This window comes from Microtus oregoni, unplaced genomic scaffold (genome assembly GCF_018167655.1).
Source record: "Microtus oregoni isolate MIOR12 unplaced genomic scaffold, Mior012 000005F_ref0000423, whole genome shotgun sequence".
In the NCBI taxonomy this organism is placed as follows: domain Eukaryota; kingdom Metazoa; phylum Chordata; class Mammalia; order Rodentia; family Cricetidae; genus Microtus; species Microtus oregoni.
Window position 1 is genome coordinate 18,537,319 of NW_024543064.1, and position 18,480 is coordinate 18,555,798.

At 52.4% G+C, this 18,480-nt stretch overlaps 1 protein-coding gene across 1 annotated transcript in view; it reads left to right on the plus strand.

The window, feature by feature from the left end:
• The window catches only part of Man1c1 (mannosidase alpha class 1C member 1), a 147,635-nt gene that overhangs the window by 105,118 nt on the left and 24,037 nt on the right, over nt 1-18,480 (plus strand). Inside the window, exons 3-5 of the mRNA XM_041652696.1 lie at nt 9,126-9,241; nt 10,943-11,023; nt 17,062-17,156. Coding sequence (XP_041508630.1) covers nt 9,126-9,241; nt 10,943-11,023; nt 17,062-17,156 — 292 coding nt within the window. The remainder of the gene's footprint in view (nt 1-9,125; nt 9,242-10,942; nt 11,024-17,061; nt 17,157-18,480) is intronic.

Below are 18,480 nucleotides of genomic sequence, written 5' to 3' on the forward strand. Positions count from 1 at the left end.
CTCTTCTGTAGCTGTGTGCAGGCACTCAGCGGGGGAGGCTTGGACGTGGAGCTTTCTATTGGTGCGTCTGGAGTCCACGGCAGTTGTTAGCGGGTCTCTGATGAGACTGTCAGTCTGTGAGACTGTCGGGACGAATGTGCGTGGCCTCCTGGTGAATGTCTTGGGCTCCCCCGTGATATGGCACCGTCCCCGACAGATGCAGGGGAGAGAGGTGCCAGTCGGCTTCTGCCTGGAAACCAGCATATCCTGCCGTCCTTTATTACACTGGACCAGGTCATTACCTGTCCTGCCCAGGCGTTGGTGTAGAGCCACGGACGGAGTGTCAGTACCCCTCAATATCCCGGAGAGCCTCATTCCCGTGAGTGGGCAGCACCTTTGCCTCAATCTATAAAATTACAGCTTGGCGCACACAGCCACCCTGCTCTCCGTGGCAGCCAAGAAAAGGCGCACGTGTTGTTTCACTTGAGATCAAGAGACGTCTCTGCGGATTGTATCATTAAATTAAACGCAGCCATTAGTGTGTGGCTCTGGGGAGACGCCGTAATAGGCTAGGCCTTGGGTCATTTTTTTTCCTACTAAATGTTCTTCCTGGAGCTAGAGTTGCCCACCCTGGCCCATTTCTCTCTGTTAATATAACATCACATAGAAAAGTCATTATTGTATGGCAGAGTCGGTCGAGACACAGGCTGGGCGAGAGACTCTGGGGAGGCAGCCCTGGGAGGGGGTGTTGGAGCCTGGGGTTCTCACCCTGCCTTCTCTCAGTAGGAAGCTGTGCAAGGCGGAGTGTGCATACCTATGGAGGCCAGGGTGACCCTGAGTTTCCATCCTCTTCAGGTGCTGTCCGCCTTGGTTCCTGAGACCTGGTCTCTCATTGGCCTGGAGTTCATTGATTAGGGTAGACTGACTCTCCATTGAGCCTTAAGGATCCTCCTGTCTCCATTGTTCCACAGGGATGTCAAGGGTTTTTTGTGTTGTGCAGTTTGTTTGTTTGTTTTTTTTTTAAATAAGACCTCACTGTGTATCCCTGGAACTCATGTAGACCAGGCTGGTCTTGAATTCACAGAGATTCATCTTCATCTCCCTTCCAAATGCTTGGGACAAAAGCTATATGCTACCATATCCAGCAAGAGTAAAGGTTAACCCTAAGTCTCCCCAGCACAGGGATTGTAAAGACATGCCACCTGAGGCTTTTTTATTATTACATTTATTTATTTCATGTGCATATATGCGGGGGGGGGTTCAAAGGACAACTTGCAGGAATGGTGTGGGAGGACCTTCTGTATATGTATTGCTTTTATTGGTTAATGGATAAAGAAGCTGGTTTGAGCCTATAGCAGGGCAGAACAGAGGTAGGTGGGGAAAACTAAACTGAATGCTGGGAGAAAGAAGGTGGAGTGAGGAGAAGCCATGTATCCCTGTCAGAGACAGAAGCTGGAACTTTACCCAGTAAGCCGCAGCCTCATGGCAATACACAGATTAACGGGGATGGTTTAATTTAAGATATGAGTTAGCCAGAAATACACTTAAGCTATTGGCCAAATAACATTGCAAATAATATGGTTTCTGTGTGATTATTTTGGGACTGAGCAGCAGAGAACAAATGAACAGCCCTCCTACAACACAGGAGTCACTTCTCTCGGCTACCAGGTAGGTCCTGAAGACCAAACTCAGTCATCAGGCCTGCTGGGAAGCACCTTTACCCACAGGGCCATCTGGCCAGTCCCATACCCTGCTTTTTTCTTGAGTTCTGAGGATGTAAATCAGGTTATCCTGGAATCGAGATATGATTCCGGGAATAAGATATGCCCTCGTTCATGCTTGTGTGCTAAATACTTTAGAGCCTGAGCCACCCTCTGGTCAGTGTCTTGGCTCCCTCTGGCCTCGTAGAGGACAGACAGGCAGGGAAGAGGGATGGACAGGAGAAGAAGCCTAGGGGCTTGTAGCTTGGGTTATGCTGCAGAACAGGGCTGCCCCGGAGAGAGCAGGGGTTGGCTATGGGGGAGCGAGCACAGAGGCTGAGGGTCCTTTTGGAAGGAGGAGCAGGAAGCTTCCAGAGTGTTCATAGGAGATAGTGCCTGCAATCTCCAGAAACATGAGGGACAAGGTCCTGGCAGGAAATCTAAACCTGGGGTCCCAAACATGTAGACAGGAACAGGCCCAGACTGAATCTCAGACAACCCAGGGTATGGAGCTGGAAGGCAGTGAGGAGTCAGTAAAGGTGACTAGGAATCAGCCATCATAGGGAGACAAGCAAGAGGGAGAGTTGTACCCCATGTCATCCATCCCCCTTCCCCCGTCTAAGCCCAGGATGGAGTCAGGAAAAGGCCATAGGAACATCTGTCACTTCCTGTCTCCTGCCTTCTCACCGACCCCCAGCAGCTGATTTTTGGGCATAGGGACATGTTGGGAGCTGTGAACCCCCAGATCCTGAATTTCTTGTAAACAACGTGTTATGCTTGCAGCTGCTCTGAGCATGAGACCCTCAGGAGTTCCTGATGGCAGGGGAATGGTTTCTGGTGGGTTTGGCTGGGGCGTGGCTATCAGTTAAGGATCCCTATATAAGCTGCCCCTGGATACAATAAAGGGGGCATTCTTGGGGCATTCCTGTTTCAAGGATGACCTGTGTCTCTGCCTGTGTGTCTTTGTGTGTTTAAATCTCCAGGCCCTTGCCCAGCTCGCAAATGGTCCTGTAGTACAGGCGCCACAATAGAGGAGTAGTACCGTACTGTCACGTAGTACAGGCGGGCGGTACAGGGACAACTCCCTGAAGACTAGGGTTCCAACTATTGTGGAAGAACAGACGTGGATGGTTCCCTCAGAACTAACAGGAATGAGAGCCCTTGTGCCAGGCATGCCAGGGAAGGCTTCTCAGAGGACATAGCAGAAGGCATGATTTCATACCAGGGGATGGGCATCAGAGCGATGCCAAGGGTCTGCAAGGTGGGCACTAGACTGCCACAGGGGGACGGGAACAAGAGTTGGTAGAGAGGCTACGAACTCAGAGGCATATGAGGAGGCCACAGGAAAGACTGGTGACCCTTTGTATGGGACTCTTGCCCCCTGAGGGCTGCTGGGAAGCAAAACTACAAGGTTCAGTGGAAGAGGGATAAGAGAGACAGAGGAACCTTTGACCTTCGACATTCATCAGATGTTCAGAGGGAAAGCTAAAGCCCTCCAGTGCGTGGAGGGAGCATGGCCCACGAGAATGCTGTGAGCGTGCTCTGAGTGGGAACAGGTTCGCAAGTAGAATCAGGGAAGACTGTGTGGGAAGCAGGCCTTAAAGAATGTGCAAGCTAGCTGGCCGGTGGTGGCCCATGCCTTTAATCCCTGCACTCCGGGGCAGAGGTAGGCGGATCTCTGTGAGTTGGAGACCAGCCTGGTCTACAAGAGCTAGTTCCAGGACAGGCCCCAAAGCCACTGAGAAACCCTGTCTTGAAAAACAAAATAAAAAAACAAAAAAAAATGAAAGAAAGAAAAAAGAATGTGCAAGCTATAATCCTTCCACAACACGGGGAGAATCATTCAACGCTGTGAAGGCAGGGTGAACATGCCTTACTGTTTGGGTACTGGGGAGCCATAGCAGGTTCCTGAACCTGGGGAGAGACACCACTGGCTCTGGTCTTAGAAAGACAACACATATGAGAATGGAAGCCGTGCTGGAGGCTGCTGCATAGAGGTCAGGGGTCATGATGATCTAAGCAGGAGATACCCAAGACCGTCTGAAACACTGTAGAGGGGCTTCCAGCACAGTCAGGTGAGGACCCAGATGCTGGTATATGGTGTCCCATTGCAGCTGGCAGTACCACAAGGCAGGTCCCCTACATAGTGTCCCATGTCAAAGGGGAGAATGAGGCTCAGAACGCCCAGCTAGCTTGCGCCGTCCACAGGCTAGTGGAGACAGAGACGGAGCGGGGCAGCAGGCCAGCGTCTTAGCCCATGGAGGCTTCTGGAGAAGGTTTCTTTCCAGGGACAAACATCAGAACAGTGATCTGACAATGTCCCCTTCCTCCTCTGGAGGGAGGACCAGGAGAGTCTCCCACACTTCACAACCCTAGACAGGCTGTCGTTTCAAGGGAGACAAAGGGACCCCAGGAAAAAGTAGTGAACTGATTTATCAAGCACTTAGTGCTCCCTGAGCAAGGGCGGACAAATTTAAGGCAGGTGGCTCATGCCCAGGGACCCGAGATGGCTCCCCAGGGACCCACTCAGGGGTCTTCCCTTCATTCACAGGTAAGTTTGATGCTCACAGGTGTGCTGCTGGCTCATGCTGGTTTGAGTCAGTTCTTCTGTTTCCCGGAGCCTTTGTTCTTTCTGAGGCGTTTTTTGCTGTCTCCTGCTCTGGGAGGTTATCCTGTGTGAAGGTAGAGCTCAGAGAGCTGGGAGAGGAAGCCAGGCAGAGCCCACCATGGCTGCAGCCCCAGGAAAAGTCCTGGCTGCTGTTTTGAGCCCTGCTGGATCTTTAGGAATACATAGGTTGTGGCCTCTTTACTGGGTGTCCTCTATTCCCTTTGAAAGCTGTCCAGGCGCCATATAGGGTTGGACTGGGAATAGGGCCTTGTCTTCATGCGGCCTGGGCTATGGAGTAACCCTGAGCCTGGAGGGCCTTGCTGGACCCCAGCCCAGCCAGGTGCGGGGTGGGGGCGGGGGAGAGATCAACCAAACCAAGAAGCCAGAGCTTCAAACCAACAAACTCAGGTGTCCACATCAGGTGTCTTGAGGTGACATGGGGACAGCTGGTCATAAGGAGACCTGACTGATTGCTCTCCCTGCAGGGCCCCAAGAGACAGAGGGCTATTGAGGTGAAAACAGGTGACCCAGGGCAGGGTTCTGAAACGAGAGACTGCTGTGCCCAAGAGGGAGGGACTCAGCTTCCACCTGGCTCCGGCTTGTAGCTGGCTGCCAGATGGGTGAGCGCTTAGGTCCCTTTGTCCAGAGTTGAGAGGCCACACTGGTGGCGGAAGCTCATCTCCCCTGAGCTGACTTAGTATCTGTGAGATGAAAGGGTGATCCACCAGGACCTCAGAGTCACTCCAGGCCTTAAAGCACCAGCTTTGCAACCTGCATGGAATACACTAGACAGGGCCCCAGGTCACCAGGCCCTGCAGAGTGGGGGCTGGGCTCCAGACCAGCAGCCTGAGGAGCCTGAGCATCTCCAGGGGAGAAAGTCTTCACCATAGCCTTGCTGGACCCAGAGAGGAGGCAGCTAGAGGGGACACCTAGAGAGGACACCCAGAGGGGATACCCAGAGGGGAGGCAGCTAGGAAAGGCATGCTGGCCTGACTTTGTGGTTGTGGGAGGGGCCGACACTCCACAAGTTCGCTTCAGTCCAGTTTAAGCACCCAGACATGTGACATCCCGTCCTCTGTGGCCAGCCCTCCCTTCTGGTGATAGCTATGTCCTTCACTTCTGGCTCTGTCTTTGTCCCAGCTCTCCCTCACCATTCCTCTCTGGTTCTTTCTCGGCCTGTGCCTTTTATCACACCATGCCTGCCCGTGATTCAATCCAGAATCCTCCGTGTGCATTATAGACACGAGTGAGCAATTAGGGACACACAGGTCGCAGAACACTGAACGTGCAGGCCCCAAAGCCAGGCCAGACTCAGTGGGTTCTGCTCAGGAGGGCAGAGCCTGTGACTCCTGACCCCCCAGCTTCTGCAGCGGCAGAGTGGAGACAGCCATTCTCCTGAAGGTTGTGCTATGAGCTCTCTGCCTCCCTTGGTTTCACATGAGTGGGTTCAGTCAGCCACAAATGGAAAATATTTGGAGGGAAAGTGTATACCAAACATGATCTTATTTTTATCTCTAGCCTCTCATAATACGGTGTGACAGGGACTTACCTGAGACTAAGTTTTGTGACTCATCTGGGATGAAATAGAGTACACAGGAGAATTGCCTAGGTCATACCCAAATCAATACCATTTCTAGATGGTACCTGAGTGTCTGCAAATTGAGACATCTGAGGAGAATCTGGGTACCAGTCTCCCTGGAGGAATTTAGGGATGAAAGTACTCTGGGCTCTAAAGGACATTGCTGCTGGCTGTAACTCTAGCTGTAAGATATTGACGAAAGTCAGCCTCTTCCTCCTCCTCCTCCTTCTCTTCTTCCTCCCCCCCCCCTCCAGGAAGCTCTCCAGGTGTCACCATGCTCACCCTTCCCTCTCTCTCCCCCCAGTCCTTCCCATTCCGGGCTCTGACAGTACCGAACCATCTGAGTCTTTCCCTAGTCCTCTCCTGCCTTGCTGAACAGTGATGAAGGCGGGGACAAGTTATCTCAGTTTTCATGCCCAGGACCAGCGCCAGCGTGGTGGGACAAGTGGTGATCGTTCTTTGTGGACCCATTGAACTGGAACAGGCAAGAACTGGAGGACTTTTGGGTTGCACATTTGTCTGGTTTCTTTGTTTAAACTGTTCCCCATTTTTTATTTTTAATGGAAATCAATCTCTAGCAATAAAATAACCCAGAAGAAATAAACAACATTTCTGCCCCAGCACCCAGAGATAAGCTCCGAGCCCCCGCAGTCTCCAGTGTGGAGACGGTTCACTTTTCCCTTTACAGTGAAGTGGATCCGCCATGCTGCTTTTGGAGTTTTGTCTAGTTGTCGTTGGCTTTGTGCGAGAGAGAGGATATGTGCACACATGTACACGTGAATGTAGAACCCAGAGCACAGCCTCAACTGCCGCTCCTCAAGGGCTGTCTTAGATTGTATGACGCAGGGTCTCACAAGCCTGGGGCTCGCTGAGAAGGCTAGGCTGGCCGGCCATAGGGCTCCAGGGATCCGCCTGCGTCCGCTTTCCCAGCGCTGGAAGTACGGGCATAGCCACCTCTTCGCCCACCAAGCTGTCTCTACCACCCATGCTGTTTTCACTTTTTAATCTTCTTTTATCATTGTTTGAGAATTTCCTACCTGCCTATAATGTTTGATCAAACCCATCCCTTTCCCGTCCCCTCCAGTTCCTCCCCCATCTTCTCCACCACTCTTCCTCCCCAACTTCGTGTACTCTTAAGAAGCCCTCTCAGTCCACTTGGCACTGTCTGTCCTTACTGGGGTGCAGGCATCTCCTGGCTCACGTGTCAGGTGTGAATTGCTCTTTTGTTGCTAGGATAAAACACACAGCCAAAAGTGGCATCGGGAAGCGTTTTCTTTTCTTTTTTTTTTTTTAATGGTTTTTTTTTACAATTATTTTATTTTGTTCTTAGATTTATTTATTATGTATACAGTGTTCTGCCTATATGTATCCCTACAGGCCAGAAGAGGGCACCAGATCTCATTAAGGATAGTTATAAGCCACCATGTGGTTGCTGGGAATTGAACTCAGGACCACTAGAAGAGCAGTCAGTACTCTTAACCGCTGAGCCATCTCTCCAGCCTGAGAAGCATTTTCTTGAGGTTCTGTTTCCCAGCCCTCAAAGCCCGCCCCTAATGATGTATTTCCTCCAGTCTGTCTGAACCTTCTCAGGGTTCCATAAGCTCCCTCTATTGACAGGACTGCCCACAGGGGACCAGGTGCTCAAACAGATGAGCCTGTGGTGGGGACCTGTCTCATTTAAACAACGGGTAGCCTCTTAGGGACCCTGAAGAGAACGGACTCTCTTCCGCCAGCAGCCATTGGTTGCCAGTAGCTCCTCAGCTGGGCTGGGACTTCACTCTGGGGTTCTTTCTGGCTTGGTCTTGTGCAGTTCTTATGCATGCTATCCCAGCCACTGCAAGTCCGTGTGTGGAAGGGCCTGTCATGTCTGGCCAATACTGTTTTGCTTCAAACATCTGCTCTCTCTGGCTCTTGCAATCTTTCCACCCCCTTTTCCCAGACAATCCCTGAGCTCTGGGTGAGGAGTATAGATGTCCCATTTAGAGCTCAATACTCCATGGTCTCTTAGTCTCTGCATGTTAGCCAGTGGTGACTCTGTCTAAATCACCATCTCCTGCAATAAGTAAACAAGTAAACAAATAATCTTCTCTGATGAGGTTTGAGAGATGTGTTACTCTATGGATACAAAGAAAAGTACTTAGGAGGCAGCTGGATATTACGTCCATTTAGCAAAGTAATAGTACTAGGTTCTCCCCTAGGGCGTATGGCCTGGCCAGTCACAGGCTTTTGGCCCAGTGAATAGTGCTAGGCATGAGTTTAGTCTTTGTGGTACAGGATTCAAGTCCAATCAGAAAGTGGTTGGTTACTCCCGTAACGTTAGAGCCGCCATGGCACCACTGGGCGTCTCTTGCCAGGCCAGTTGCTACTGCAGCTGTCAGTGTTCAGAACTAGGTAAGATCCACAATTACTTTTCTCCTCCGATAGTGTGCACAGCCCCTCCCAGCACCGCGAAAGCTAGACAGTAGGGATGAAGAGGCCACGTCAGTAGCAGCGTGATTTCACCATGTGCTATGATTCAGGCGTGTGGTGCCTTCAGCAATAGGATCTTACCATAAAGTTCCAGATGGTAAGCAGTAAGAATAGGAAAGCCTGAAATATTTAGGGGAGTCTATGGGACCCCACTGACCAACCACTTGAAAGGAGATAACCCATACCTGCCTCTTTATTTGATAGACAATGTCTGGCCTTAGGACCTCTGAGGTTTTTTTTGTTTGTGTTTGTTTTTTAACTGAAGAGAACCCCGGGTTTTCTTCCAAGCTCATCAACGCAAGTCCACCTCACCTGTGTGTGGGGATGTCCCTGTGCTATATTCCAGTCTGTAGCACAGGTTTGGAGTTTGCCTACATCCTCCCTGGGTTCACAGTCCTGCAGTGTCTCTCTCTGCATAACCATACATGAGCACCTGCATTTTTCCACAGGATAAAGCAGAAATCGGATGAATGAGCCCCAGGAATGGCTGCGCCTTGGGAGCTGTGTGTGCCACAGGGGTCAGTGCAGGTGTTACCTGGAACTGAGTCACTTGGTGACCAAGGAGTGACCGTGGTCCTGGAAGGCCCATCCTGGCCTCCATCTTTCCTCCCACTACAGAGAGGGTGATGGATCCATCCTGGCCCTCACCGGTGGTACTGGAGTCCCTATGGCTGGAGCCTTGGAGTTCTCCAAGTATCTGGGGACCCTGGAGGAAGGGTGACTTTTCTAGCTGAAAATGAGAAGGATGAAAATGGCCCCAGCTCACACATGCAATTCTCTGTGCCTACAGGTGGCCTCGGTGGGGCAACCATCATCGATTCCCTCGACACCCTCTACCTCATGGAGCTGAAGGAGGAGTTCCAAGAGGCCAAGACCTGGGTGCAAGACAGCTTCCACCTGAACGTGGTGAGTTGTCTCCAGCTCTACAGACAGCACACTTGTGCCTGCGGCTATGCAATAGAGCAGCCTTGTGGTGGGGCTGTCTCCCAGCTGGTGTCCTCTGGTGTGAGGGGAGACAGCCAGGGCCATCCCTCCCCTCCCCACGTTTCTCATCTTGGGCATGTTGCTCAGCAAGAGGTAGGAAGGGAAGTGGCTTTTTTAGAGGCAAGAGACCTGGGGGACCTGAGAACTGGACCAGAGAACTGAAGAAGGCTTCCCGCCCCCTTGAACCTCAGTCTCCTCACCGAGACAGGAAGGATGACCCTGACAGAGGGCTGTAGCAAGGATTTTATGGTCCCACAAAGTCAACACAAATGCAAAGTCACCTCCCCTCCATTTTTATAATTATTAGACTCACTCTGAGGCCTTTGCAGCTTCTGATGTCTGTGAGGCCAGGGGAGTATAGCGCCCTTGCTCCTTTTCTGTGATGGGAGAGAGGCAGATGGGCATCTTTCAGGACTCACCTGGTCCCCCTGGGTGGCCTCCAGGTCCTCCAGGCAGAGGACGGGCCTGCCCAGGGGACCAGGGAGCTATGGACACTCAGACAGGCTGGGGCAAGTTAGAGTGTTTCCAGAAAAAAAGAAAGGTGGGGGTCACCTCTTTAAGCCTTATCTTTTTCATCTGGAGAATGGGGTGGCGTCATAGAGTGCTATGAAGCGGAAAGGAACTGAACTGAGTTTTGCCCACCTTTGCTGGTGGAAAAATCCTCCAGATTAACAGATACTGATGGCTTCTGTCAGTCACAAAAGCTTGAGTCAGGCTTGGTAGTGCAGGCCTGGAATCCCAGCTACTCTAGAGGCTGAGGCAGCTGAGCACAAGTTCAAGGCTAGCCTGGACCACTTAGTGAGACCCTGCCTTAAAATATAGAAAAAAGAAAGCTGGGGATATAAAGCAATCGCCTAAGCCTTCAATCGAATCCCCAGAATTACAAATAAAAATTTAAAATACCATGCAGAAAACTGGTGAAGTGAGCACCTGGGGCAAAGGAGGTGGCAACAGGGCCTTTGTGAGACCCTGCCACAGCTTCTGTAACAAGGCCTGCCTGAAAGGTGGTGACAGACCTGTTCTGTGTAGTAGGAAACCCCGGGGGGAAAGAGAGGCCTGATTCAAGTCACAAAGCCGTATACATGGCTCACGTGGGGAATTTAGCAAGGCCCTGTCCTTGGCATGAAGCCTCCACACCTGTTTGGCACGCCCAGGGAACAGGGCCGAGTGAAGGAGCCCAGAGACTGGCGGCTCTCACACAGACGTCTGCCCACAGCCTCCTGCTCAGCCCTGCTCCGCTCTGCCGCCCCAGGGAAGGACCTCCCTCGTTTCACTCCGGCTCTGCCTCTCTTCGGGCTAAGCTTCTCCCGCAGCTCGGCACAGGTCCTGGAGCGCCTTGGAGCACGGCCAGGTGTAACTGCTCCAATGGCCTCTGGTGAGGCTGGGGAAGGGAGCCAAAGGTGGTGTTTATTTGGAACACTTAAATGCACAGTAGCCACTGCCAGGCAGGTGCTGGCCCCTCTCGGCCTCTGCTATGAAAACCGAGCCGTGGCCTGGCCAGCTGGGGTCCTCAGAGCAGGACACAGGTGTGTGTTAAAGGGAGCAGTGTGGCCTGTGTCCAGGGCCTGGAGAGCTCTGGGAGCTCACCCGGATCTTTGCCGTCTCCTCCGTGCCTTCTTGCAGAGTGGAGAAGCATCTTTGTTTGAAGTGAACATCCGCTACGTCGGAGGACTGCTCTCTGCCTACTACCTGACAGGAGAAGAGGTGAGTTGGTTCTTGGAGGCCCCAGGACTGTCCAGGCTGGGCGGGTCTTAGAGAAACCATAGTCCCGCCTCTTCTTTCACAGTGGTTGCAGGGGAATGTGTGGTCTGCAGAGACTAGCCAGGAGTCCCCGTGAGGATTCCACATTGCTCAGATCTATGGCCCAGGTGAGCACCCTTGGCTCCCAGAGCAGCTGAGGAGTTCTCTGAGACTAGAACCATGTCCATGAGAACCGGCATGCTTGCCCCGCACGCCCGCCCCCTGCACACTCATCTGCCCTGCCCCAGCAAACTGCTAGGCAGCTCACAAGTGAACTCTCAAGTCCCACAAAGCTAAAGGCTGCTGCTTCTCACTCCCAGGCCCTTCCGGTTTTTTCTTTTTCTTAGTGTGTGTGAGTGTTTCACCTGCATGGCTGTCTGGGTACCACATAGGTATCCAGTGCCCACAAAAGTCAGAAGGCATTGGATTCCCTGAAACCGTCGTTATACCTGTGAGCCTCCGTGTGGGTGTGAGGAATTGAAACTGGGTCCTCTGGAAGAGCAACCGGTGGTCTTAAATGCCGAGCTGCAGAACCATTGATTTCAATGTCCCTCACTGCCAGCACTTTCCTTCCCTCCAGTCCTGGGCAGAACTGTAGCCAGACACTGACCTTCGCCCATTATCAAGGGAACAGTGTGGCAATGGGGCCGCCCTGCTGGCCGTAGCCTGTAATTGCAAGGCTTTGCGGGCCAGGAAGTGCCCGGGGTCACCTGGTGGTGGCCTTAAACACCCTGCTTATCACTTTCTCCCCAGTCACTTGATGGTCATGATACCTCTTTAGATCAAAGAGCCCTTGTGACAGGGGACAGGAGGGAGGAGTTTGGCCCAGGGCTGTCACCTCCAAAGGACGCATTCTCTCTGCCAGGGAATTCTGAGTTGTACTGAGATTGGAAGAAACTGGAACCTTCCATCTCCCCTCGTGAGCGTTCATCACTGCACAGTCTCAGTATCAGGTGGCCAGGTTGGCAGCGTCCCCAGAATACAGGTCATCAGTCAGGCTGCTTCCCGGGATCCAGAGACCACTCTGCCCAGCTCGGCTGCCACTTGGAACCAGGAGCCGGGCAGGTAAAGCAGGCAAGCGCCAGAGAAATCCTGCCTCCCTCCATCACTGTGGTCCAAGAACGTCTTCCTCCCTTAGCTGTCATGGCTGAAGTCTCTGCCTCCTGAGTCGCTGCAGGCCGCTCTCCACCAACATAATCTCCTCAGTAGAGATTACTGCTTGTACCAATTTGTCGCCCCCCCCCCCCCGCCAAAAAAAAATTGTCCATGGGAGCCATCGGCTTCCAGCCATCCAAAGCTTAGATTTCATTCGAAAACCTCAGGACAGGAAAATGACGGAGGGAGAGGAAAAACCAAAGGCAAAGTCAATCATGTGCTTGCAGGCACCTGCCCAAGCTCCCCTGCTGGTGCGGTTGAAGGGATGGATGCAGAGAAGGAGGAGGGGAGGTGTCTGAGGACTAGCCACTCAGGAAGGAGCTAGTGGCTCCTTGGTGACAGCCACCCAGTCCTCTTTGACCCTTCTCTGAAGAGTCCGTAGTTCTGAGCCCTCAGCCCCCTGCCTTGTTTGTTTTGTCTTCTCAGCATCTGGCCAGGGGTTGTGGACCAGGGCATGGGAGGCTCAAAGGGAAGCCCAAGTAGGCCTCCCTGAGTCTGTCTGTACCCCCTGCCCAGAGGTGCAGCACACCTCCACGGTCCCTACTACCCCCAGGCAGGTTAGTTTTCTAAATACCAGGTTGTGAGTTCTGTGAACAGCTCTGTAGGAGCCACAGATGCCCCATCAGTGCGGGGAGGGCATCACCCACTAGCAGGTGACGAAACAGACTTACGAATCCATGAGACACTGAGGGCTGTACTAGGCCCTACTCCAGCCCTTTGGCCTTCTTGCCTCTGTCTCCATTGTCACTGCTTGCTACCAGGACTCAGTCACACGAAGCTCACAGACACCCAGTGGGTGCCTGATGGGGGCTTTCCATTTCTTCACTTCCCACTAGAGAGGTAACTTAGTAGCTAAGAGCCCTGGATACTCTAGCAGAGGACCCAGGTTCAATTCCCAGCACCCACAAGCTCACAAACCTCTGTAACTCCAGTCCCAGGGGATTTGATGCCCTCTTCTGGCTCTCTTGATCACTACACACATATGGTGCACAGACATACATGTGCACTGTGCACAAATGGTGCACAGACATACATGTGCACCGTACACATATGGTGCGCAAACATACATGTGCACAGACATACATGTGCACCGCACACATATGGTGCACAGACATACATGTGCACCGCACACATATGGTGCACAGACATACATGTGCACCGCACACAAATGGTGCAGACATACATGTGCACCGTACACATATGGTGCGCAGACATACATGTGCACTCCACACAAATGGTGCACAGACATACATGTGCACCGTACACATATGGTGCACAGACATACATGTGCACTGTACACATATGGTGCATAGACATACATGCGCATGACCAAACTACCTGCACACATAAAATAATAAATTATTTTTTAAAAAGGTGACAGAGCTGGTCCTGGGGGTGTTGGGACAGCATCTCACAGTTTAGAAGCATGTCACATATAAGCTTCTTCTTTCCCGAAAACTCTGCAATGGACACACCCCATCATTCTACTGTGAATAGGGGGTAAATTGAAGCTCAGACAGTGTGGGGCTCAATGAAGGTCACACAGTGACATGGGAGGTTGTGTGCTGGGCCCTTGGCTCCCTGTGTTTTCTGCCCTACAGAATCAAACTCCTGTTCCTCTCCGATCAGAACTGTGACCACTGAACCCACATCCCTATATGGACAGACACCGGGTGTCCTAGAGAAAGTCCCCAGCAGCTGCTCTGAAGCTCAGCTGTCTCCGCCTTAGTAGGGCCCTTCCCTGGGAGCTGTTACAGACGTTAGAGGGCTGCAGCCACAGCCCCTCCCCCACTCCCTCTCAAGACGGCAGAGTGGACCCATGTTTCACTCGAGAACATACATGCTTGCCCAGTCCCTCCCCAGCACCACGGGGACCGTCTGTGACAGCTACAGCAAGGCCTCCTAAGGGCCATGCACAGGAGAGACACGAAGATCCTAGCTCAGCCTCCTCAGGGTCTCAGGAAGCCATGCAGCTGCCTGGGCCGCACCTCTGGGTGGGTTCCGTTCACCACCAGCAATCTTCTGGATGGGTAAAGAGATCCAAAGCCTGCATGAGATCAAGTCCTTTCTGTCACTAAGCCGGTGGCTTCCAACCTGGAGCACTGCAGCAGACACACAAGGCAGAGCCTGCAGCTCCAGGTGACAGATGCCCTTGATTTCTAGACCAGCTCCCAACGTCTATACTTCCAGGACTCACCGACAGGCCCTGAACAGTGTCCTTAGCCCTGCCACTCCCTCTCCTCTTCCTTGGCAAGGCTGTGTACCCTCAGAGGCCTCAAACCCATTTACCGCTCAGAGTTGGGAAGCCTCTAGCAGCTGCCTCCTGGAACTTTTGTTGTTTGCGTTCTATTCTGTGGAATGGGAAACCCATGGCCTCGAGTCCTAACTCCACAAACTCCTTCTCCCAGCCCCTCATTCAGCAGATTTGTGTTGCTGGCGCGTTGTTAGGAAGGTCAGGAAACTGAGTCAGCAGAGCTGCAGACTGGGGACTTGCATCCCATCTCTTAAATGGCATTTATGATCCTCTCTAGGTATCCATGGTGACTAGGACCATGACCCCTTATGAATCTCGAATTCCAGGAATGCTCCAGCCCTTCCCTGAAATAGCGTGCTATTTGCAGAGAGCCTCCGTTCATCCTCTCCAAGTCCTTAGGATGCCCAGCAGCAGAGGCTGTGTTCTGCTCCCTCCCTCCTCTAGGAGTAAGAATCCTGTGACACAGATATGCCTTCTACCCCTCCCTCCAAGGAGTAGCCCACACTGGCCTCAAATTCCAGGCTTCAAATGTTTCTCTTGCCTTGGTGCCAAGATTACAGGTGTTCCCCATCATGGCCAGTTTTGTTTTCCTTTTTCCGGTCTGCAGTTTGTTGACTATGGAGTCCAACTGTGTTCTAGGTCTGTCGTGTGCATGTGCGTGCGTGTGTGTGTGTGTGTGTGTGTGTGTGTGTGATGTTTGTCATGCATGTGGGTGGGTGCCCGCACACACAAGCTGGGAGACCAGAGCCAGATGTCTTTTACTGAACCTTAAGTTTGCCGTTTAGACTAGGCTGCCTGGCCAGGGAGCACCACCTCCCTCTGCCATGCCCGGTGCTGAGGTTCCAGGAGCCACAACCACAGCCAACTTTTTTTTGTGGGTGCAGGGGATCCGAACTCAGGTCCTCATGCTTGCAGGATGAGTGCCCTTACCCACCAAGCTATCTCCCCAGTCCATGGTCATGAATACCTGTAATCCAAACTGCTCAGGAGGCTGAGGCAGGAGGATTACTAGAGCATAGACATTCAAAACCAGCCTGGGCAACACAGCAAAACCTTCCTTTCAAAATAAAAATGATTACATAAAAAGCACCGATAAATCAAAAGAAGGAAATACATGGGTTAACCCTTCTGAGAGGACACTGCTAACATTTTGGTGTGTTCCCTTTTTCCACGCGTCCACATGTAAACACATTTTAAACTGAGTTATACTGTTTTGGCGTGTTTTTCTATGTCATAGGTGACATTACACTGCGTGGAAGCCAGAGCTGAACCTCTTCTCAGTCACTCGGTGCACCGCAGTCTATTTTAGGCAATGCTGGTATAAGCAACCGTAATATAAAATCCTTCACAACACTCTCAATTATTTATCTCCTAAGAATAAATGGGATTTATTACATTTTTTCGTTTGTTTTGTGGATGTGTGCACACACATGTGTAATGGTGCACATGTGGAGGTCTTAGGGATTGAACTCAGGTCCTCAAGCAGCAAGCGCCTTTACACACTGAGTCAGCATGCTGGTCCTTTAGGAGGCAATGGTTACTAGCGACACTGCTAGTCATACGGTCACACATCCTTCTGCGTCAGTCTGGCATTTCAAAGGAACAGTTTGTGGAACTTGGAACCTTGCTTGGGGACCCTGAGCTGGGATCTCATTATGGCTCCTTAGCCATCACGTGGAGGGTTTAGAACAACCCATTCACCCTCGCCCTCCATTCCCTGTATGTAAAATGGAAACAACTGAGTGGCCTCAGAGTACCAAAGAAAGGCCCTTGCCCTGCCATCTCATGGGGAAGCTGTCATCCAGAAGGTAGAAGCTTCTGGAATCTGGCTCCTAGTCCAGTGCTGTATTTGCCCTGTCCAAATAGACTGTTTCCCTCTTGTTGTATTAATTAGCTCTCCTCATGGAATAAAATGCCTGAGATAGTCAACTTACAAAAAGAAAGTGTTCTACTGAGCTCACAGTTTCAGTGGTCTCGACTGGGCTCACATTTACAGTGGTCTCAGACCATACTTCTTTGGTTCCGTAGTGGTTCAGAACATCATGGCAGGATCATGAGATGGAAGCAAGACCAGGAAGCAACAGAGAGCGAGGGGAGAGCCCAATGTCCCCACCTCCCCCCACTGGTGACTTACCTCCTCTCACTAGGTTCCAGCTTTTAAAGGTTCTACCATCTTCCAGTAGTAACAAGCCTGGTGATCAAGCCTTCAACACACAGACCTCTCTGGTCGCTCCGGGTCCAGGCTGCACCATTCAGCATGCACCATCCCTCAGCTCCTCGAAGGGTGGTGCTGATGCTGATAGCGTCCTCCTCAGTGGGGTCTGACTCTGGACCTGAAGGTGATGCTGACTGCTTTCTCCTCCTCTTCCCAAGGTCCCCCTACCATCTGAGGGGCGACACTGGCATGTTATGAACATAGACATTGACAGAGAGAAATACCTGGTCTGTAGCTATAAAGCCAGCAATCTGGGAGCCTGACCTTCCATCCAGGCTGTCTGGCTGTAGAACCTGACACTGGGCCTCTTCCCAATCCTGTACCCTAGTGTTGACTCCCCCAAAAATGAACTCAGTGCCTTTTGACCTTTCTTGGCAGGTGTTCCGAGTAAAGGCCATCAAGTTGGGTGAGAAACTGCTGCCTGCCTTCAATACACCCACAGGCATCCCCAAGGGCGTCGTGAACTTCAAAAGGTGAGGTGCCCTTGTAAACTGGTGGCATCTGTGGGTCCCGAGTGGTGGGCAGAATGGAGTCCTTGGGAGTCACTTTTGTCTGACTTACATTTTTACAGATGTGGGGGCTGAGGTATGAGAAAAACACAGTTCCTATTTTGTGCATAGTGAGAACTGGTCTTTGCTAAGTACTATCCTGGACAGTTATTGGTTACCAAGTCTAGGGTTTGGGCCACCCAGGCCTGACCTTCCTGGGGGAGAGGGCATTCATTCCTCTGCATATAGCCCCCATCACTGTTAACTCGTAGTCTCCGGAGTTGGCTCCCACCCTCAGAGGCAGGGCTCAGAGCCTCCAGGTAGGTCATTCTCCTTGTGAGATCAGAGCCCTGACTCTGAGCTAGGTGGAGCAGACCTCTGGAAGACACAGAGGTATAGGGCCATGTCCCCAGACACCTGCAGCTCCCTGGGCCATGTGTGGCATACCTGAGCTGGGAGAAAGACTGGGGAAATTCATGCTCCCTGACCTGCCTGAGCCCCCACGTGGGGTACCTCACAGGAATGCTGGCCCAGCGCCTAGGAGGGGAGCCAACCCAGCTTCTGCTCGTCTCCACCCTCCCTCTTGTCTTGTGGCGTTGGTAGCTTTGCCCTCCATGTCCCCCAAGCCAGTGCTCCTTTCACCTGCCTCCTGGTGGGAAACTGCCCCAGTGTCCTCACTGAAGCTCCACAGAAGCCAGGGCAGCCATGAGGGCTGAGGGAAGTCCTCCTCCACCCCAGATTCAATGCCGCAGAGGTCTGCACATAGACCTGTGCCCTCCACAAACACCAATCCTGAGAATCAATACAGAAGTGACCCACACCCTCACTCCGGGTCTGGGCGCACCCCTCAGGGTCCACTCCTCTGCTGCAGCCCTAGCCTGCTGTCTCACCTGTGGCCCCATGGAGCTGGTGCCACAGACTCTAGGATCCTGGCTCAGGCATGGATATTTTTAGGCTGCATGCTCGCCATCGAGATACACAGCACGCGCATATTCTTCCTGGCATCGCTTGCTTTCATATTCTGGGAAAGAAGTGACTGCTAAAAACGGGAGGGTAGCGAGGACACGGTGGCCACGTGCTACTGCGAACGCGCCGCAGAGATGACCTGGTAGAGGGCGGGAGATATCTGCTGCTGCGCTAGTGTTCAGCAGGCCTGGTTCCGGACAGCTAGGGGGCGAGGTGCGCGACACTTCCCAGTGTGGGGGTGCGCTACACTGCCCAGTGTGGGGGTGTGCAACACACGCGGTGCGCGACAATGCCCAGTGTGGGGGTGCGCGACACTGCCCAGTGTGGGGGTGCGCGACACTGC